The following is a 23,238-nucleotide window of genomic DNA, read 5'->3' on the forward strand; positions in this document are numbered from 1 at the left end:
GTTTCAAATTAAGTTTCTTTGAAACAAGAACCATAGCGACAACAAAACGCGCACGAAATGTGCAACATCAGCACTACATATTTCGGCATAGTAACAATATCAGAGCAACCTGCAGTGATAGCAACTAAGTCACGACAGTGAAATATTAAGATTAATCTTAGTACTAGTATATCATGAATAGAACCTTTTGCTTAAAAGTTGAGATTTGTTTTTATTTTATTGAATTATTATGACTACATTTTCAAAATCGTAATTTCTGAAGAAAAAAAATTACATTTAAAAAATAGATATAATGGACCCACTTGCAAAAGCATTTTTTTTTAAGAATTTAAAAAAAAATTATTTGCATGGACAACTTGTAGAGATGATCTGCGTCATAGTGGTTCAGATGTTCAATATGTAGCTAATGTTTATATGAAATTAAGTCCGTGATAGCGACATGTATTGTATATGAATATGATTTTAGAAAACTCCGCAAATCGGTTTTGTAGTAATGTGTATGAAAGTTGGTTCGATGTATGTAAATTTTGTAACAACGGCCTAGCTTCCCCATGTGCATACATAGCGACGATTTGGGTTTGTGGTTCTGCTCAATAACTTCGTCCTTGGAAGACGGTATACAGAGTTGAAATAATTTACTATCTTCGGGTTTCTTTAAGTTATTTCATTGGTAATTGTTATGTTCTGCGCAGCCGCAAGGAAGATAATTTGCTGACAATGTTATTTCTAATAACAATATTACATTATTTTTAATCTTTCAATAAAAAACAGAGAAAAGAAACATAATAAAATTGTTATGATTAAAACTGACGCTTTAATTTTGCAGTAGAACTTCATGCAGTTGAAAACGACATTCTATATCATCTATCAAAAATTGTGGTTTTCCTTTTCATTTGCTTTTTTTTAATGAAAACACTATTATTATTAAAGTGCTTTGATATGGTACATGTAGTTGTAAATCAAAAGCCGTTGGAATGTAGAAATATTTACTATCGTTTTATTTATTTTACACTCAGCTCATAAACATGTGAGGTTTCAGATTATTACGAGGTTTTTTTTCTTCAATTTTAGTCATGCATGCTTAAAGATGCACAATTAATACTATTGTCTATAGTCTGTCCCAAGATATGTTTGCCGCATATGTTCTTAAATTATTCGATATTTATAAATACCTCTTGATTCAGACGATGTTCATTCAAAAGTATGAACAAATCCCAAGATTTCCCTTATAAAAAGCCCCCCCCCCCCCCCCAGGTTTCAATTCAAGGTTCTACAGGGATTTTGAATGGCATGCGCATCAGCCATAAATATCTTGGGACAGACTAGAGAGGTTGTTCGTCTCTGATATAGTCAAGGGTTTTCGGCCCACTTCGCTCCCTACAAGGTGCGGATTAGAAACCCTTGAGCTGTGAAGATGGAGGTTGTTCTAAAGACGGTGATCTTTTCTTTAAAGCATCGTATGCTGCAATTTTCACGACTAAAAATTGTATTGTAAAATCGTTATAACCATAAAATTTAAAAAAAAGCTTTAAAAAGCTAAAATGACAAAAGGACTATGAGTAAAACAGTTCTGTTAGTCTTATTTTGTGGGGCAAAAAATATTTATGAGTCCCTAATAAAGGTACAATAATATTATTGTTGTCCTGAACAAAAACTGTTTTGCTGATTATGATATAATCCCTTTGTGGAAAAATCTTTTAAAAAATTTCTTTGGATAATATAGAATGATTAGTTTGTTTATACTAATGTATCATAAACTAATGTTAATATATATAAAAAGCTTTATCATAAAACTGGGTTTTTATTAAAATTTATTTGCATTAAAATTCAAGAATACGTGCATAGCTGCCAACTTTATTTTTTTCTATATATTAGGTTTAAGATAAAACCAATATTTGGTGTACATATTAATGAAAGATCATGAAAGAAAAGCGGAATAACTCCAGCTCTCGTGAATGAATCGCTGTTAATCAGTTACTTCTCGTTGTTTCCTGCAAAACCCGTCCAACGCTGAACATATTGATTTTCTCTATTTTAAGACTTTATCTAATCCACTTTGATTGATAACTAAGATAAGAGCTCTTTCCATTGCAAAAAAGTGCATAAATTATTCAAGTTAAAACATTTTCTGTTTTTTTTTTTATCCGTGAAGTTTTGATAATTCTCTTTTTCCTACAAATTGGACAACTCATGCATACAACGAAATAAACGTTGCGTTCCAGGATATGGGATAGGTTCTGAAGTAAATTCCTAAATAATTTAAAACAAATGTTTAAAGAGCAAATCAAAGAGAATTCGTTTTCTTCCAAAAGGCAACATGATATGTTTATGTACAACAAGATGAGTCAGTGCGCGGACAATGAAATCAACGTTGCGGAACGCCGCACACTGTGCTATTTTTATGGCGCTGTCCAAAGCTAAACATTGAAATCCCGTCTACATGAATGTCAAGGCAATTTGTTTTAACGCACGCCTGAATAATTAAAAACTGAAACGGAATAATTTCTAAAACGAGAGATAAGGGTTTGTTATTGGATTATTGTACAAGCGGCGCTGGGTTGTCTTTCTATGCCATAGCGTCGTCCGACTCATCTCGCTTCAACAGAGAGCTACCACATTACGCATCATTTACTGCATACAATATTGATCAGAGAACAATAGCACTGGAGCGCGTGTGATGGTTCTAAAGAGGAAACACCAATTGCATTTGTGAAATGTACAGGAGCAATGAATGGCTCAGGATTTTCAAGCGTTCTCTATGCAATAGGTAAAGTTATTTCATTCTTTATTTAATAGCGTTCATTTATATATTTCGATGATGATTTATTCAACGATCGAAAAGATTCAGCGAGATATTTTTTTTTTTTCAATAATCGATAGATATTTAATTTTCGGCGACACAACATAGAAATGTTAAAGCGTTTTATCATGTCATTGGTAGATTGCTTTCCCAGCATTAGGCTTCCTTAATTTTTTCTAGAATCTTCGCAGGGCGAAATTAATTTCGATTCTTAGATAATGCAGACGATAAACTGTTACGTGCAGATGCTGCAATGATATAATAAAGCGCGGTGTAATCTTTAGGTTTGGGAGCAGACATTCTGATAATCCCGTTGGCTATTGATCGCATTGGGGTAGCTTGTGACATGTGACCCATTTTTTATTTCGCGCACTGTTTTGCAGATAATCTGAACAGCTCCCGCGTAATAAATAAAAGCGATACTATATTACCTCTTTTACGATCGATTCATAAACGTGCTGGCCTTTCTGAAACAGCCCTCTTCCATTTACTATAGGCAATTCGAATTCCCAAACGACATCCCCAGGCTGAATATTTTATCAGTCAGAGGGAAGAACTTGGAAAATATTGCAGACAAAAAAAAACTCGCCGTTTTTTTTTTTTATCAAAAAGAATGTCCAATCAAATGAAATAAAATGCTATGTTTCAAGTCTGATGAATCGAATGAGGGTATCACATGTTATGTCTATAGGTTTAACATTTACGTATCTGCGTGTGTGCTCATATTCTTAGTACGTCTCTGTGTATGGCATTGCAAATGACACCGTGAAATTTAAATTACGATAGTTTGTAACTGTTCTGCCATGTGTTCAGCATACATAACAATATGATGTGTTTTAAAGGTATCGTGTTATTGACCATTTTTCTGGGTGAGCGTGGGATCTCCTCATCGGAAGCAGGCTCGGGAAATACCACCGTGTACAACTCAATATACGGGTACAGGGAGTTTAAGGAGGCTTACCCCAGTGCAGGTTTGTGAACGTCGACAAAAGAGGTGGGGTCGGGGGGGGGGGGGGGTAAAAATTTTGAGTGACCAAACTTTGTCTTATAGACTAACTTGGGATACATATTATGGATGTAAATGAACTCCATCGTGCTAAAAGTTTATGACGAGCGAAAAGTATACTAAGTCCTCACCAATCTATTTACATGTTGAATATATTAATATTGCTATATTACTATACGGTACATGTATTTGAATTTTAGTAAAGATGTACCACTCCCCCCCCCCCCTCCTCCGGGTTACCGTGATTTTTTTTTTCTTAGAATATAGCTGTCAAAAGTTGTTCAATTTTTTGGTTAAAATACGCAAGTAAATGACGTTGAGTACATATACTTCCTAGTTTGTTTGAAATAAAACGTAGCTACATGTATATATACAGAATCCAAGAAAAATATTTAATTGATGAATTATAATAGATATATAATTTATTTTTTAACTTTTGGATCCAAAAGGCATACAAGTGTACAGTTATAATTATTTGTGAGAAAGTCAAATTTGTGTTGATTTTATATAAATCGAAATTGTGCTTTTTTCAAGGTTGTACTTTACATGCCACATATTTATATTCATTAGTCATAATTACAATTTTTGTCAAGTAGAATTTTTTTTTTTCATACAAGAAAACATTTTATAGCTTTGTTTTGACGCTATGTATGATTGGCTCTCAAAATTTTGTAACAGAAACATACGTTGTTATAATGAAGTTCCAAACCTCTCTTGAAAATGGCTACTTAAAATGTCTGCAAGAAAAAAAACCCCAAAAAAATTCTAACAAACGTCGATGTTGCGCATAGAACACTTCATGCAAGACGATGGCACAGAAAAATGATGGGGTTTGTTTATAAGCCTGTAGTAATACCACCCTGTAGTAACTGCCGAATCTATTCACATGGCGTGTTGCAATGTACCGGTAGATAGACAATATAATACCACAATGACAATTCTAATTAAACTGCTCCTTATATACAGACATATTAATCATTACAATGCGAGAATACGGCAGGTTTCAGGGACGAATATCTTTTATTGCATGCAGCAGTTAATAGTTTTGTTAATTGGCATGGCTGGGGTTGGAGTTAGTTTATATTAGCTGTGCTGTGTTAGTATAAGAGGGGATGATTGTACTAAGTGCCCGTCTCAGTTTCGGACAAAGTACGGCAGCTGATCTGGTAATAACCCGCTGTTAATTAAATACAGGTCGTGTCTGTAAAGTACTTTGAAGGTACATGTATATATGCGTATCAGACACAATGGTAGCTTAAAATTACGTTCTACTGGTGAGAAATTCGAATTAATGAAATATTGTACACAGGGTTTTCTTACACAGTTATATATCATAACACACAATTTCAATATATATCTTACCATTTATTTAGATACAGGTGTGCAAGAAATTAAAAAAAAATATGTTACATATTTCTCAGAAAATCAGACCATGCAGCTTTGTCTTGATTCACAAGTACACGTACATTTAGCACGTTACAGCTGTAACATGTTTATGGCTTGTTTCATGCTTCAATAGCGTGGACCAGAAATATACCTATATGCTATTATCGATAGGTCTACATTTGAATGAAAATAAGCAGGTGTTTTTTCACTTTCCAAAAATTTTCAGTTGTTTACACAGCCGTACTAACAATTGCAGATGTTTGATTCATTAAAAAAAAAACCGGAGTATAGTTTAAAATCTTAAAGTTCCACTTACATTGAAGTGTTATTATTCTTTGTATGCTTAGGTCCATTCAAAAGAATCAGGCTTCTTTGTTTTAGTGATTCATACATTTACTAATTACATTGTAGCAAAGACCGTGGTTGGTTGGGAATGATTGGTTTGATAAATTAGTCTAGAAACTGAAAAAAATGAGAAATTTCAAACAATTATCACAAAATGTTTCCAAATTTATTTACATCTCCTTCATTAAAATATGAAATCATGTTACTCAAGACGTGTGCCTTCTTGGGGGGGGGGGGGGGGGGGGGATCTAAAAAATGTTTAATACATGCATTTTAAGTATGGTTTCTGACATAGAATTTGGACGATATCGTATACACTTGTATACTGAATACGTCGTTTTTTTCTGTTATTGATATATATTTACTCATTAAAAAAGATCGAAAGGTGTAAACGAATAAAATGTTTTCCAAGGAAATCAAATTTCCTGATCGAATATTACTTTGTTTTTATTTTACATTCAAATAATGCATCAAGACAACCCCCACATTCCCTTTTTTCACCCACTCGATGATAAACCTCAAGACTTTTAGTATTGGTGTATCAGTATCAATCCCTTGCTTGTATCGACAAAATTTCTAAAAGATAGTTGAAGGGTCATCAAAATCTTCCTACATCATCGTTTGTTATTTAAACGTTATTATTACGAATTTTCCTTCTATGGGTCAGAAAATATACCACAATCCAATAAAATTATTTTCAGAACCAACACTGTGCTACAGTGAACCTGGGGTCGATGTTAATGGAACCGTTTTTACCAACTTTACATGCCCACTTCCGGACCTGGACCGGAAGTTAACCAGATGCTGCAACAACACCTGCTGTATGCCTCAAGTGGTTCCAAAACATGACAAGAGTGACAATTCAGTGTATGGCTCGAACTTTATATTTTTCATGATTGTACACTTTATGAACGCCAAATTTTTGGTAAAAGTTTGATGGGATAATATAATATCATGAATGAACTTCTTTGAATACTAAAGTAAACTTCAAGTTTTTGGTAAATAATGATGTGAAAAAAAATATGTTCATAGATTGTTTGGTCTCTAATCAAGAAGCTACATTTAGGAAGCTATAAATTTTGTTGAAATGATATTTTTTTAACACTAATGCAAGTGTGTTTACTTCTTTTCAATCTATAGTTTAAAATTACATGAAAAATTATGTTAACTGCAGACAGAAATTAAAGTTGGAAAAGGACACAAAGTGTTTAATTGGATGACGCGTTCACGTGAACTTATAAACATAGATTTTTACTTTGGTGGGGGTATTTTACGTATAATATTAAAGTTTCAAATTCAACCTATCAACCATCTTTGTTTCTTAATGTGGTAGATTCTTCAAATAGGATAAAATTAAATCGACTGCGTTTGCTTTGTATATTATATCTTAAATTCCAAATGCAATATTTCAAATAACTTGATGTCCTGTGTGCACGTGGCAGTTATGTAATGTATAAGATTAATAGTGGCGTCGGAAGCAAATTTGAAAGTGGGGGGCAAGACGTATCAAAAATCATGAAAAGCAATAAAAAAGGGTCTTTTGTAATGGTTATGCACAACTTTGCATAACACACCTATGATTAATTAATTATATTTGAGTTAATTTATTTCTGTACAGGACTGTCGCGGTGACGATCGTGGTGGTGTGCGCGGTGGGGATCACACTGTGTATGCTCCTCTACTGCTGCTGTTGTCAGAGGAGGCCGGGGATCCACGAGGGGAAACTCATATGGATCAAAAAGAAAAAGGATAAAATAGGTACGTATGCAACACTGTGATTTATTAAAAGGCAGAACTAAATACATATATGTCTGAGATACCAAATATCGAATTGTTGAGTAAATATAGGAGTTCCAAATTCCCGTAAATAGGCCTCTAACCTTACTATTCTCCAAGGAAAGCAAAATTATTCCTCGGACCCCCTCCTTGGATTTTTTTAGTTTTCAGGATTCGCGCATGTACATGTACATTCATGTATATATTAATCTCTGTTACTTTTTTTTTGGTCGGTTAAGGGGGAAAATATCATTTCAAGGAGGAAAGGACGCCTGCATTTTTAACCTGCTCTGTTTCATAATAAAGAATGTATTTTTTTTATTTGAAGTTGAACAATCAAATACATTTGTATACAATAAAGTGATTATAAAAGCTTTGAGACTTCAAAACAAAATTTTTCCTTGAGAGAGAGAGAGAGAGAGAGAGAGAGAGAGAGAGAGAGAGAGAGAGAGAGAGAGAGAGAGAGAGAGAGAGAGAGAGAGAGAGAGAGAACTGGTTGTTAAACATGAGTTAGAAATTGATTTATAGTTTTATATCATCTCTATACAGTCAGAGTCTGCTATAAGTGTTCAGTCAAGTCTATTAAGAAGTAAAAGCCAAGTTTCCCATCTCTTATAGAAATCATCTAATCTGCAATTTCGGGTAGCTATATATATATTAGAGTTGATATATGTGTTTTAATATCTATAAGTAATTCATGAATTGTTAGTGCTTCATTAAGACATCTTTTCATATAGGAACTGTTACAGTGACTCGTGTATTTTCTGGAGCTCGAGGGTAACCTGTACTAACATTTTCTGTTCTGTAGTTTACGAGGAGGGCGGCGTATCCCCCGCGGGGAGCCCCTCTCAGGAGAACGATGACGAGGAGGTGCTGGGTTTCGTGTACTCTCCGGACGAGAAGGGACACACTGACCACTCTTGTGAGTAGACTGAAAAAGTAGCATGCATCATCGGCATAGGACATACATGAATGTTCATGTATTTACAGCGGCCATATTGTTGTGTGCCTTTATTATACAGGTATCTGCTTTCTCATATGAACAGTTTAACTTATTTGCAATTTTCTGTCACTAGTGGAAAAGCCTCTAGAACTGGACACGCCCACCCAGCAAAAGAGGGTGTTACCGGAAACGAACGGAGTGGACAAAAAACCGGACCGGGACCTGACGATTCCACTGATTACAATCCGGAAACCTAGCACACCTGGTCCAGGTAACGTGTTAATAAAAAGTGTTTGCAATTAGTCCTAGGAAAGCACATCTCATTGGGTTTCTGTTTCATAATGCAATTTTGTCATTGAATTTATAATAAATTATTATATTATTTTATTTGAGAACTGAAAACGTGTGTTCATACACTCTTGTTGTTATGGACATATGAACAATTGTATGTGCATATGTACACCCACCCTTTGCATGGTAGAAATAAAAATCTCGACTTTATATTTCTCTCTATACAGGTTGGTAGATATTTCTTCCTACAATGATATAAAACATTTTCCAAATTTCACAGATTGGAAGGAAAATTAAAGCTACATACATATTTATTGGCAGGTATAAGTTTTCAATTCAGACGTGACTACAAAGTATCAGTCCGGTAATCAGCCGATTTGTTGAGAGGATATAGTCCTACAAAAAAAAATCAACATCTAGACACCAGTATCGGTTCTCATATATGTATAATGTATAAATACGAATGAAATAATCTCTTGATTTTCAGAATGAAAATATTAAAACTGAAACTTTTAATTGTTTCTAAAGGTAACATTTAAAAAAAAAAATAACAGTTTGATTTGTGCTTTTTACACTCATTAATCGTAGCAAACGCGTGACTTGTTCTTCGTTTTGGACAGATATATTAAATAATTCGTTCACTGGCTGATCACTGGCCGGATTCATCTAATAAAAGCTTATTTGGCTTGCAAACTAGAATAAACTTTAAGCATAAACCAAAATTTTGTCAGGAGCTTCGTTTGTTTGCCTTTGTGTCTGTTCCGTTATATTCTTGCTTAACTTGAAGTGTTTTCCTTGTTGATAGGGTGTATTACAATTGTACCTAACATTATTTTCATTAGGGGATGGTTGTTGTCACCGATGTTGATATGGAAAAATTTGAATTATTTAATAACGTAATGAATTTTTGTAACGGATGACATATGTTCATTGATGTGTACACGTAATCTCATAAGTAAATATCATGCAACAATGTGATCTACAGATCTATCAATTATGTAAAATTCATTGCAGTAACATCCTTTTAAATAATTTTGTTACATAATTTTATGGATTTTTTCTTCCCGACTCTTTTTAGAACAGGAAAACGACGCTTAATCCATGAGGACATGAAACATCACCCTGAAGGTTTAGACCAACGAGTGAAAACTAATTAAAAAAAAAAAACCCACAAAAAACAATGCTTCAGAAAATGGCTGAAATTATGCAAGGATATTCGTCTCATTTTAGTTCAGCATATTTGTTTGCGCATGTGCATTGGTGATGGACTAAATGCTGAACGGCTTATTATCTTGAAATTTCATTTTTCATATCATCACATTAACATTTTTAACGCAATATCAGTGTTTTTACTCCAATAATTTTACATGACTGTTTACTTGTAATTGACTTTTTCGTTTAAAAAAAATTGTAAAAAGATGTGTATATTATACATGTATATATATACGCAATATACACTGTAATACGATGTTAAAAATGTATTTTCTGTTTTTGATTACAAATATGTTTGTATAATATGCAATTTTTGAACAACTTAATAAATAACGATTTGTATCGAGCACCTAGATAAAATTTCTAAATGCTTTAATGATAAAAGAATCAATCAAAAAAAAGTACTTGTCTACATTTAGGGTTATTTCCCTTTGTTCATAGACTATTAGACATGCATTCTGTCAGTTTACTATAAATTACACAAGTTCTTTGGTAAATCAATTTGAATTCAAATAGTGGAATGTATTTTTTTTTATATCAAATAATAAACTGCAATTACATGTAATAACACTGTTAAAATTATACAGATATTTAAAAAAAAAACGGTGTGTTTTCTTAATAGTAGTGATTTATAATAAGAACATTTTAAATGAAATGTTTAGACCGAAATATAAAGTAACATTTTTTTTAAAAGGAAATTAAATTAATTTACAACTTATTGTTGGCATATTGATGAAATTTATTTTAGCTGAGCGTTTTAAGAGTATTTATGAAATTATGCTTCAGATCTGCAAAATTGACCAAGGAATGTTCAATTCCTTCGCAAACAATTAAATGCAACGCCACGAATGAAAAAAAAAATATGTTGGAGAAAAAAAGATCTAGAAATTATTTTACAGGTACAAATAGATCTTTTATACTAGACATGAAAGACACAGAATGCGGGAAACAACATACCAAAGAATACTTGGGTTACTTTTCTTTCTTTGTCTATTTTATATGTGTACACCCTTCCCTGTGTATAAAGGTGCAGAACCCATTTGAAAATAAATAAATATTCTTCGACAATACTAAAAAGCGCTAGATCTTATTTTTACCTGTCGAAAACTGACATAGTTGATCTGTCTACAGCCACTGTACTGTATATATACATGTACGTGTACTGGTGTACATACGAAAAAGATAGTAAAAGCACATACTAAATTAAAATGAGAATTTTAATTTATATTGAATTTTTAAAAAAAAAATTTTTAAGTTCGTATTGTTTTATACAACATGTTTTTGAATCTGTATATGCAATAAACATGTATTCAGATAAAGCTTTCGGCTTAATACCGTAAAAAAAGGTACATTTTCCATATTTTTTTTTAAAGTTGAAATCTTGCGCAAGTTATATTTTTTTCGGTATATAAAAAGTCTCCCCCAAGGCCGACAATCTTGTTCCATCTTTGCAGAAACCTGTCAGATGATGCATGATTCTGTCGACCGTCAAATAGACTTCACATATTCATTGTTCACGTGATGAAAAAAAAACAACAACAAAATATAGTCCATACACAAGTCCTTGTCTACGAGGGAGCTAACGCCGATACTTACATGTATGTCACTGACTTTATCTTACTGTATCACTTTATATACAATCATATATTTACAATATTTACAGGTTCGAGCTACAATTAATCTAATATAATACGTTCACTTTGAAAAAATAAAGAATTTACAAGTAGAATTCATATATGATACAGAATTTTCAGACAAGAGGTGACCCAAAATGGCTACCAAAAAATCAGAGGAACGAACTTCTTTAATCGCGTTCACAATAAAGAAAAAAAACAGAAGTAAAATTTACCTTATTGTGAAGGGAGTTGTCTTTTTTTCATAAGGTTAACATGTAATACCCGATCGGGCTATATTCTAACAAATACTGTATCATGTGTTTTTCTACAATTTTAGAGCCATTTTTTAAAACCAAAGTTAAAAAGATCCTCGGAAATAGAGAGAATTTTGTAAGACTCACATCTTTAGTTATTACAATTGATAACAATTGATACACGTGTTGCATACAAAGAATTGATAACTCGCATTCCTCCAATACACATACATGTATTGTAGTCTTCCTTACACTATTTCTTGTAAAATTCGTTTACTGAAATATATGTAATCATTTTTCAACTTGATTAAATAAGTTTTCGCCCCATGTAATTATAGCCCTTTTACATATGCAAACAGTTTTGCCCAGACACAGTTGTGTTAACAGAGATAATTAATATTTGCAATATAGAATTCGCCCAGTCTTAAATTCGCCCTCTGAGAACGAGCTCGAGGGCAAAAGTAGTGAAAATAAAAAGGGGGAGAATATTTCCTTGTATACAGTATTCTGGTTTGATTTAAAGTGTTTTCTTTATTTGATATGGTGTATAACATTTGTACGTAACATTATTTTCATTAGGCGATCGTGCTTGCCATCAATGTTGAAATGGAAAATTTTGAATTATTGATAACGTAATGAATTTTTGTAACGGATATTGAACGGATGACATATGTTCATTGATGTGTACACGTAATCTCATAAGTAAATATCATGCAACAACATGTGATCTACAGATCCATCAATTATGTAAAATTCATTGCAGTAACATCCTTTTAAATAATTTTGTTACATAATTTTATGGATGTTTTCTTCCCGACTCTTTTTAGAACAGGAAAACGACGCTTAATCCATGAGGACATGAAACATCACCCTGAAGGTTTAGACCAACGAGTGAAAACTAATTTTTTTTTTAAAAAACAATGCTTCAGAAGATGGCTGAAAATATGCAAGGATATTCGTCTCATTTTAGTTCAGCATATTTTTTGCGCATGTGCATTGGTGATGGACTAATTGCTGAACAGCTTAATATCTTGAAATTTCATTTTCCATATCATCACATTTACATTTTTAACGCAATATCAATGTTTTTACTCCAATAATTTTACATTACTTTTTACTTGTAATCGACTTTTTCGTTTAAAAAAAATTGTAAAAAGATGTGTATATTATATATATACGCAATATACACTGTAATACGATGTTTAAAAATGTATTTTCTGTTTTTGATTACAAGTATGTTTGTATAATATGCAATTTTTGAACAACTTAATAAATAACGATTTGTATCGAGCATCTAGATAAAATTTCTGAATGCTTTAATGATAAAAGAAGTACTGGTCTACATTTAGGGTTATTTCCCTTTGTTCATAGACTATTAGACATGCATTCTGTCAGTTTACTATAAATTACACAAGTTCTTTGGTAAATCATTTTGAATTCAAATAGTGGAATGTATTTTTTTTAATATCAAATAATAAACTGCAATTAATAACACTGTTAAAATTATACAGATATTTAAAAAAAAGGTGTGTTTTCTTTACAGAAGTGATTTATAATAAGTACAATCGAAATGAAATGTTTAGACCGAAATATAAAGTAACATTTTTTTTTAAAAAGTAAATAAAATCAATTTACAACTGATTGTTGGCATATTGATGAAATTTATTTTAGCTAAGCGTTTTAAAAGCATTTATGAAATTATGCTTCAGATCTGCAAAATTGACCAAGAAATGTTCAATTCCTTCGCAACCAATTAAAGGCAACGCCACGAATAAAAAAAAATATGTTGGAGAAAAAAAAATCTAGAAATTATTATACACGTACATATAGATCTTCTATACAAGACATTTGGTAAGGACACAGAATGCGGGATACAATATACAAATGAATACATGGGTAATTATTCTTTTTTTGTCATTACGTGTAAACCCTTTCCTGTGTATAAAGGTGCACCACATATTTGAAAATAAATAAATATTCCCGACAAATTCAAAAAGCACTTAGTCTAGTTCTTGTATTACATGTAACCTGTCGAAAACTGACAAAGCTTATCACTGTATACAGCCACCGTACGGTATAATTTATATATATATGTAAGTGTACTGGTGTACAAACGAAATGGATAGTAAAAGCACATACTCAGTTAAAATTAAATTTCGCATCGTTTTATACAACATGTTTTTGAATCTGTATATGCAATAAACTTTTATTCAGATAAAGCTATCGGCTTTAATCCCGTGAAAAAGGTACATTTTCCATATTTTTTTTAAAAGTTGAAATCTTGCGCAATTTATATTTTTTTCGGTATAAAAAGTCTCCCCCAAGGCTGACAATCTTGTTCCATCTTTGCGGTTAACCTGTCAGATGATGCATGATTCTGTCAACCGTCAAATAGACTTCACATATTCATTGTTCACGTGATTAAAAAAAAAAACCAACAAAATATAGTCCATATACACACGTCCTTGCCTACGAGGGAGCTACCGCCGATACTTACAATGTATGTCACTGACTTTATCTGACTGTGTCACTTTAAGTACAATCATGAATTTACAATATTTACAGGTTCGAGCTACAATTAATAATGTAATAATACGTCCACTTTGAAAAAAAAGAATTTACAAGTAGAATTCATATAAGACACCAAAAATCAGAGGAACGAACTTCTTTAATCGCGTTCACGTAAAAAAAAACCAGAAGTAAAATCTACCTTATTGTGAAGGGAGTTGTCTTTTTTTTTTCATAAGGTATACATGTAATACTCGATCGGGCAATATTCTAACAAATAATGTATCATGCGTTTTTCTTCATTTTAAGAGCCACTTTTTAAAATAAAGTTAAAAAGATCCTCGGAAATAGAGAGATTTTTGTGAGACTCACATGTAATTAAGTTCTTATAATTGATACATGAACACGTGTTGCATTTAAAGAATTGTTAACTCGCATTCCTCCAACACACATATATATATATACAAAGTCTACACACGTTTAATTCTTTTTGTTACACTATTTATTGTAAATGTCGTTTACTGAAATATATATATATATATATATATATATATATATATATATATATATATATATATATATATATATATATATATATATATATATATTTCAACTTGATTGAACAAATTTTATTAAAGAGAAAATACATGTAGGTACATTGATACAATATGAAATATTTATCTGTTCTGAGTGCATTTGCATAGCGATTGTTGATATTAAAAAGCCTTTCCCTGGCCCCAGTAAAAGCAAAAGAAAAACTTCCTCATTTTAATACAGACTATTTGAAAAGAAGAAGTTAATTCACTTCGTAATTTCCATTAAATTTAATAAATTGCCTATTCTGCGACCACACCGGTATTGGATGGACGTAAATAACCATACACTGATTTTACCTTTATAAACACACCGTCACACTCTACGTGTTTTTTTTGTTTTTTTTTTTGTTTTTTTTTTTAGATTCATTTTGAAAAAAATGTAGAATGATAAAAAGTTTTATTCAATTTCATCAATTTTATTAAAAAAAATAAATTCTGGGATGGTTGGGGCGGGGTTTGCATCCGATAGCACACGTAAAAATCCAATGTTACTTTGATAATTTATTTTGATGAACGACAGAATTAACCGCAGATAAGATAAAAGGACATTCCTCCGAGTTGAATTTAAATGATAGGCTCCAGAGCTGAATAAAGCTGATGCAATGAATAGAAATATCAAGTGTTTACCGGAAACTGTCCACTATTTCACAACCTTGATACCGATATGCAGAAACTGTTTTCGCTAAAAGTCGGTCGTACACCTTGATAATGACACTTAAAAAAGGAATGAATAAATTACTTAAAACTGTCCACTGTCTCCATGAGTGGATATAAAGGGGGGGGGGGGTCAGATGGGGAGAATGAGGTCTGGACCCCCTCTGGAAAATTCAAATTTATTAAATTTACATGGCAAAATTACATGACCGAAAATATGCCTCAAGTCCCCTGTAAAACTTGAAAATCCTTCGAACCCTCCACCACCAATTTTCCCCCGGACAAAAAAATTATGGATCCGCGCGTGATATACTATGCAAATGTCACATGTGATTAATTGTCTTAGAAAAACATAGCTGTATTTCCTTTTAAACTTATTTTATTCGTAATTTAGAATACATATGTATCTGCAGATAAGAAAACTAAGTGTAAACGCATTATTAGTCGACAAAAATCGAGGTGAACTTGCATTGATTTTTCCTGGAAACCCTACAGAAAAGCGTTATTCACGTGTATATCAGCAATGCCAATTCAATAGACTATTCACTTCCTTCACAAGAAAATGATGCATTTTATTCAAACAGAAAGTCTACACTTTCCTTTCAAACTTATAATTTCTACTTGGAAATATCGAAGTCTCCAAAACCTAATTCAGTAGCGTGTGTCGGTGTTTTTGGAGACATGTACGTTTGAATCTCAGGATTAATGTGGAAAAAAACGCACATTAAGTAACAAAAACTCTGATAGAAAAGTAGACATAAAACGATCGACGATATCAAACTTATCATGTAACGAAATAAAGATTACAAAAATATACTTGTAAATATTAGATTAGATATTAATCTTATAATGCGAATCGAAAGCAAATTAAAGTAAATAAATTTTTATCGAAAACTGATCAGTTTTAGCTCAGCTTCATGTAGCGTTAATTTTTCACTGATAATTCACTGATAAAAACTTAGTCTTAATGGTTTAATATCCGCAGCTGTATCGGTAAGGTTCTTCGAAATTTTCTAGGAATCATTGTGTAAATATCAACTACCATCGGGCAAAGAGCATTCAAGTTTAATTGCCAAAGTGAAGTGTCAAGCCAACTAAGTTTTTACTAAGTTAAGCGTCCACCGACAGAATGAAAATAAAACCACCCACAAACATAGTTCCCAAAGAAATGTGCATATTGATATGTATTATGTATTGAACAAATCAAGATAAAATATATTATTATAAAACACTGAAAAAAAAAGATTATTTCGAAAAACAGAAAAGAGAGCTAATTAATTTGTTTCAATTACTTAAGAAATAAAACAAAATGCATGAAAAAGTATACCCAATTGCATGCTATCTGAATTTATGATTTGTTATTTTCCAAACACAACTTTTCTTTTATCCATGATTCATTAACTTATATGATACAATGGATAAATATGACTTTCATTGCAAAATGGAAAGGTTTCAATGGAAAATGACATCTTATACAGTAAATTATAATGGCATCTATAGAAACGACAATCACATAGCGATTATTGACGTCACACCGCGTCAGATAAATGACGTACAATGTATTATATCTAAATGATTTTGATCAACATCACCCCCCCCCCCCCTCCCGAAAAAAAAATTCCTCCAACACACTCACGTCACATACAAGGAATTACACGTGGTAATAGATATATTTATGTTTACATTTGGCGATATGGTTTTTACCCAATGATAAATAACTGCGCTTTAGTTGTGTTTATTTTGAAATTTATCGCCACCTCACGAGCGAGTGGAATCCCCAAGATGATATACACGTGGTCGAAATGAATAAGCAAACCACAAGCTATTTTTAAATACGAATACCCGTTGATATTTTTACTCCAATATAGGAAGTTAATTTTTTTGCGTTATTAACAATTACATTGTATATCTTAATTTATTGATGAAGCTCTGTAAATTAAAAAAAATATTTGAACTATAGCACTGACAATGTGAATTGCAAGTCTATTTACAGTGTTAGATAAGTATACGGCCTGGATTTAAATTTTCAAACCAACTATGCAATTAATTGACAGCGAGGGAAAGTTGTTTTTAGAGAAGTTATCAACATCCATGTATACATGCATGTATGAATTAATGAATTAATCAGTAAATCCATAGTTACTCTTAATTTTTTGCCTAGAAGCAAAGGGTTGGTACATTATTATTTGTCTAAGTTACTAAAACACAGGTACATGTAGTCAAAAACAAACGCGTCGATCGCAAATCTATTTCATTTACCTGTGCAAGATCACCTGTATACGTCACTCGGCTAAAAATAGACACACAAAACGCGTCACCTGTGGAAGAGATCTCGAGGATTTTCCCGTCCTATTTATAAATTTAAAGTTATTCTGCATATATATACTGCCCGTCAGATTTCAATTTATTTATTTTATTGCTTATCGCGAATGGTCGAAGGAGAAAGATTTGTCTGCCTCCTGATTTTCATTTTTTAATTACTTTATTGCTGAAAAGGACGCTTTGGAAACTAACTTGTGTTTGTGCAGGTAAGAACACTTAAATTATACAATTAAAATTCGTTTTGCATTTTTTTAATCAATGAAATTTAGCAATTTATAAAGTTTATTTGTTGAGGATACAACTTTTGTCGATGCATCGATCAACATTTTTCTTTTTTTTTCATTTAAACGAGCAGCATTTAATTAAAAAAATTCTGGGTCTAAACAAAGGGAATTACATTATTGATGAATAGCGTGCAATATGATACCGCGATAACAAAGGACAGAACAAACAAAGCCGGAATACTCAGAACATTTTTTTTTCCGTGGACGAGTGCTTATACTGTGCTAACTTCTATACCCACGTTGTGTTTGCGCATGTAACACTCTAGCTCGGAGAATTTAAGAGGCTTTCTAAGTTATTGAAGTACTTGGGAGGAAGACGGAAACCGGCACTTTGCGATTGTCTGACTTCCTGCTGTTGAAGTTGAAATTTCTGACATAATATTTTCATTTTAATTTTATGTTACAGTGGGATGCATAACGAGATGATGCTTCACCGGCAAGTCGACAACAACAAAAACAACAACAAAAGGGCCATGGAGAACAAAAACAACATGGATGGAGGGGCCGCCATGAAAGCTGTTACTGCATATCTGTCTATAAACCCACAGTGTAAAAAAGCCATGCAGGAATACCTGTGTACAGGACAAATTAACGAGAATTCCGTGCGGTACGAAAATATTCGGGAATATTTGACCATCTGCAGCTCGATTCCGAACCTCCGCGATCTTAGAGATATTTGCGTGAAGAAACTCGTCCATAACTTGGACAAAAGAAACATGTTTGAGATTTTTGACTTGGCTGATGAGTTTGATTTGACAGAGGTTTCCTGTAAATGTGCGAACGAGATAGTGGAAAGCATAGAGCGCGCTATCTTGTTTCCGAAATTTTTGTCGCTTTCGAATTCGCAGATGGAATCCCTTGTGAGCAGCCCAATGTGTAAAAACAAACTGTGTCTTCGCGACGCTTTGTATCAGTGGTGGCAGTGTGATGCTGAAAAACGCAGCCAGGTCTATAATGATCTGAAACACCAAGTTGACAGTAATTTGTTCCCAGTTCAGAAACGACAGAGTGAAGACAGGTCGTACCTGGTGACATTTTCTCTCAATCAGACGGTCAAGAATCATCATTGCCCGGGCGGGAAAGTTTTGGATGTGCAGCTCGGAAAAGAATACAACGCTAGTATGAAGAAACATTTGGAAATGGACCCTGGATTCGCCGTGTGCTGTCTCCAAAGGGACGTCTCGGAGCCTCCTTACATCTTCCTGTCCGGCGGCTGGCAGAAATCGTCCAGGAAGATGATCGAGTATGACGTCATCATGAACAAATGGAGGGTCTGCAGCAATATGAAAAACCCGCGATGCTTCCATACAATGGAGGCCGCTAATGACAAAGTCTACGTTTTTGGAGGAACAAACGGAAGTAAGAATGTCTCCCAAATCGGCGAGTTTGACCGCAAGAAAAATTCCTGGACGGTCGTTGGAAAGCTGAAATGGAACGTCCATTCCATCATATCAGCTGTATACGGAGATATGGTTTATCTTTTTGGCGGGGAGCAGGAAAATGGCGACAGCGTGTCCGTTATCCAAGTGTTTGATCCTAGTACAAAGACAGTTGAAATTGTCGGATATCTTCCGGTGGAGTGTTCCGGGGGTCGGTGCGTCGTTGTTGGAACTTCCATCTACATTCTGACCGAACAGGGACACTGTATAAAATACTGTGTCGACAAAAACGAGAGTGCCATAATGGCGAGTCAGCCTGAACGCCGCCGAAAATTTGGCGCCTTCCTGCAAGGGAGCGAAATCTGTCTGACTGGGGGCGTTGACTCGCAGAAAAACTCCCCAAATAACAACTTCCGGTATTCTATAGTCGGGAACACGTGGTCTGATGCTCCCATCACAGGCAACAAGAGCCAGAGTGTGTGTGGACAATGTCTTGTAAAAATTCCTCGCGACATTCAGTACATTCCATTTAATTAACTTGCCGATTAATCGTGTTCTTTTATTTTCAAAGCAATGCAAAATGTATGGGATTGGTGCAAAAAAGACATATGTTCAAAAACTTTATGTATTTTTATTGATTTTATGCATTTATTTTTTATTCCACGATATTTATTGCTACAAATGTTCCTCGAGTGTTCATCACATTTGTTGAAGGCATGCATAATATGCGTTTTCTTTTTTTTTTATACCCAATGCATGCACAGTTTTAAACTGTCACTTTGTGCATTTATGAATTGTTTTTTTTTGTATATTTACAATAAATTAAATGGAAAAAAATTACAGCTTTGTTCTCTTTATTCTCAAGTTAATGACACAACCCTTATTTGAATATTGTACGTGAAATCATGCAGAGAATTTGATGCCGGTACGTTCGCAGTCTGGTCCATCCAAATACTTAATTCGATGAGCAATTCATGTATTATAGCTTTAAGCACTGTAGAAGAAATCTTCCCTAATGATAAAGTTATAAAGGCATCCGGACGTATTACTTGGAGAGTATTGTGGGCAATAAAAATGGTTTTCTTAAACTAAGCTTGATCAAAACGGAAGTTAAAATATGACGAAGTTAATGATTCAAGCTATTCTGTTTTATTCTTCCTCAGCTGCTTTTTAAAGTTTCGTCTAATTCGTATTTTTTAGTTAAATTTTTTTTTATGATGAACCGAATTCCCTGTTTGTTTTCATTTCTCCCTGAAAAGAAAAAAAAGTGAGAAAGTTAGATTGAGTTCGATAGGTGTACATGTGTACATGCGTGTTAACATCCATATGCATGAAGGTACGAAAAGGTGACAACGAAATTCATAAACATTGTATGAAGAATAATGTAACTGACGTTAATATATATAATTTCGTATTATGAAATTTCATGGTTTACATATGATTTAATTAAGACGCGTGAAATGAAAAGGGAGATGAACCAAAGATATTTTCAGTGTAAAAAGGAGATTTAAATTAATGTTCTAAAAAAAAAATGCAGGCCATCCCAATCAATCGTTAACCAAACTGTTTATCAATAATTTAGTATCACTTTGAAAAAAAAAGCAGTTACGCGTGTTCTGTGTGATTTGCTGCTTAAATATTACGTTGTCCTCTTTCAATAGATCTAAATATATAGATCCTATACAATATTATTTCAAAACGTTTTTGCAATTATTTCGGACAAAAAATATATTTACACGTAATATGGTCCAGATTTAAAACAGTTTATCAAATTAATATGTTTCTGCTTGCGTCGCTAACATGAAAATACGTAACAAGTTGTTTGCCTCGGTTAAACTGATTATTATCGTGTTTCTCCGTTTAGACCTTCGTGATCGAAGCGATGGCAACTTCGGTACAAATTTTGCTTGTTGCGAAGTATTTAATATCAAGGCAATCCAAATCTCTCAGTCAATGAAATAAATGCGATTGGAGTTATTAATTAAAGCAGATTTAGATTTTGTTGAAAAGTTTACCCGTACTCTTGGTTTATACAACTGTACATGGACCCTGGCGTGCTCAGAAGGTTAAGAATGTTCTTTACTTATACTGAAATGAAGGAAGGAAGGAATGGAGGAAAAAGATAGAAAGATTTATTTAATTTTTTGGTTCTTAAAATGGTTATGAATTTCAATGCGCATATAATTACTAGTGTATAGCCATAGATTTATTAGACAAGATTTATTTCATAATGTTTGTGTAAGTACATACAGGTACATGAACACCACAATCCCATTGCCACCACATCTATTGTCTACTAGTATTTTTTTTTCAGCGGTGGTTGGAGGGGAGTCTTATATCTTTGAAAAAGAAGTCTCTCCTTTCTTTGGTTCGCTCATACATGTAAGCGTGGTGTTACAGAATCAAAATGGGAGGGGTGTGAAGAATATTTGCCCTTTTTTATTGGACATACTTTGAAAATGCACCATGTACATTTGCTCCAAGTTATTGCGATTATGGGAATAAATATTCAAAGTCAGCAAATGCACACATTTTATTTATCAAAGTTAAGATGTGGTTTTCCGTCGCCAAAGATCAATGAAGTCGCCGGCACCTATAGCATGCATGGTTAATCCGGGTCTTTATTTCACCTGACCTTCGACTATACATGTACTAATATAGAGATTAACCAATACACAAGTAGATTAACACGGGATTAAGGATAATCAGATTTTTTTTTGTTGATAACGGAAAGCACACCCCCTCCAAAATAAAAAAAAAATATCGCTACTTGCATAAAAATTACTTCTGGAGATTGTTGCATAGAAGACTCTAAGTAGTATTATATATATAATGTACTATATAATTATAGTTTTATAGCTGTGCGGGGTAAAAATGGACAACATCCTGTCTGCATCCGGAGCTTTGTCAATGTAATGCGATACATACATAGATCTATAGCGAAAAAATCGGCCGTGTAAAATTTTTAATCTATAGCAAACTTAAAGTATCAAAGAAAAGAAAAAAAAAACATATCCGGAAAGCACTGTCATGGCTTATACTTCTCATCCAACCCCCACGCGTACAATATAATTCATAGTCCAAATTAGAATCGTACTAGCACACATCTAAAGGTGGGGTATTTGAAGTGGGGGGGGGGGGGGTCCGGAAACTTCCGAAAAAACACTTCGGCCCCCCCCCCCCCTTTCCGGGCAAACACAATTATCTCTCGGGCTCCCCTCCCCCACCCCCTGCCCTCCAATTGATAAGTTTTCTGAATCTGCGCACCTCATAGTTGCACGGACAAAAAAAGTGCAGTCTGTAAATTAATTAATTATATGTAATTACTGATGAAATCCACATGACGAGCTACATGTCTATGCCAGTTTACATGCCGGATGATTTATCACGTTTATTGATTATTCTCGTAATTATCAAAAGTAGAAGAAATAAACTTGCAGGCATTTTTGTCAAATTGAGCTTCATGCTCAATAATAACTAATGAAAATGGATAACGGTTCGATTTATATGCGCTTTTTTTGTGAAGGGAGTTAGAATTACAATTAAATGTTAACCCCTTTGAAAGCTCTTTTACCTAAATCATATAAAACCAGCGCAATGCTCGATTTCGCGCGCGACTATCAGGGTGGAATATGAGAAACATGTCTGAAGAATATTGAATAAACTGGTAAACGATTTTATAGACAACGTTTATTCAAATTCGTACATGTTTTGTCTTGCACAAAATATTGGTATACCATTTCGCAACTGAACTTTAATTTTCTCATTTAAAAAAAAAACACTTTTAAATTACTACAGCTAAAATGAAATGAAAAACTCCCTTTTCTCTGTTTACATATTTAAATTTATATCATTGTCACAAATTT

General features: G+C 33.2%; 2 protein-coding genes across 4 annotated transcripts; both read left to right on the forward strand.

Annotated features, from left to right (window-relative positions):
• Window positions 1-2,393: 2,393 nt before the first annotated feature.
• On the forward strand, window positions 2,394-12,534 carry LOC105317928 (uncharacterized). 3 transcript variants are annotated; one of them, XM_034477036.2, is made up of 8 exons: window positions 2,394-2,767; window positions 3,643-3,771; window positions 6,239-6,404; window positions 7,156-7,295; window positions 8,122-8,235; window positions 8,390-8,527; window positions 9,035-9,075; window positions 9,626-10,106. In XM_034477036.2, exons 1-7 carry the CDS (start codon window positions 2,728-2,730, stop codon window positions 9,037-9,039), a joined length of 732 nt encoding a protein of 243 aa, XP_034332927.2. In that variant the 5' UTR covers window positions 2,394-2,727; the 3' UTR covers window positions 9,040-9,075; window positions 9,626-10,106. The 3 variants fall into 3 exon arrangements, with proteins under 3 accessions (XP_034332927.2, XP_034332926.2, XP_034332925.2); XM_034477035.2 differs by lacking the exons at window positions 9,035-9,075; window positions 9,626-10,106 and adding an exon at window positions 12,457-12,534; XM_034477034.2 differs by lacking the exon at window positions 9,035-9,075.
• A 5,222-nt stretch (window positions 12,535-17,756) lies between these two features.
• On the forward strand, window positions 17,757-19,960 carry LOC105324468 (kelch-like protein 24). Its single transcript, XM_011423548.4, has 2 exons — window positions 17,757-17,915; window positions 18,400-19,960. Exon 2 carries the CDS (start codon window positions 18,404-18,406, stop codon window positions 19,907-19,909), a length of 1,506 nt encoding a protein of 501 aa, XP_011421850.3. The 5' UTR covers window positions 17,757-17,915; window positions 18,400-18,403; the 3' UTR covers window positions 19,910-19,960.
• The last annotated feature ends 3,278 nt before the right edge of the window (window positions 19,961-23,238 follow it).

This window comes from Magallana gigas, chromosome 9, assembly GCF_963853765.1.
Source record: "Magallana gigas chromosome 9, xbMagGiga1.1, whole genome shotgun sequence".
Taxonomy (NCBI): domain Eukaryota; kingdom Metazoa; phylum Mollusca; class Bivalvia; order Ostreida; family Ostreidae; genus Magallana; species Magallana gigas.

What these genes read in the sequence shown, in the direction of transcription:
- LOC105324468 (XM_011423548.4), top strand. Translation starts at nt 18,404, where the DNA reads ATGCATAACGAGATGATGCTTCACCGGCAAGTCGACAACAACAAAAAC.
- LOC105317928 (XM_034477035.2), top strand. Translation starts at nt 2,728, where the DNA reads ATGAATGGCTCAGGATTTTCAAGCGTTCTCTATGCAATAG. An exon ending in GGAGGCTTACCCCAGTGCAG is followed by an intron (nt 3,772 to 6,238) that starts GTTTGTGAACGT and finishes AATTATTTTCAG; the next exon opens with AACCAACACTGTGCTACAGT. An exon ending in AAAGAAAAAGGATAAAATAG is followed by an intron (nt 7,296 to 8,121) that starts GTACGTATGCAA and finishes TCTGTTCTGTAG; the next exon opens with TTTACGAGGAGGGCGGCGTA.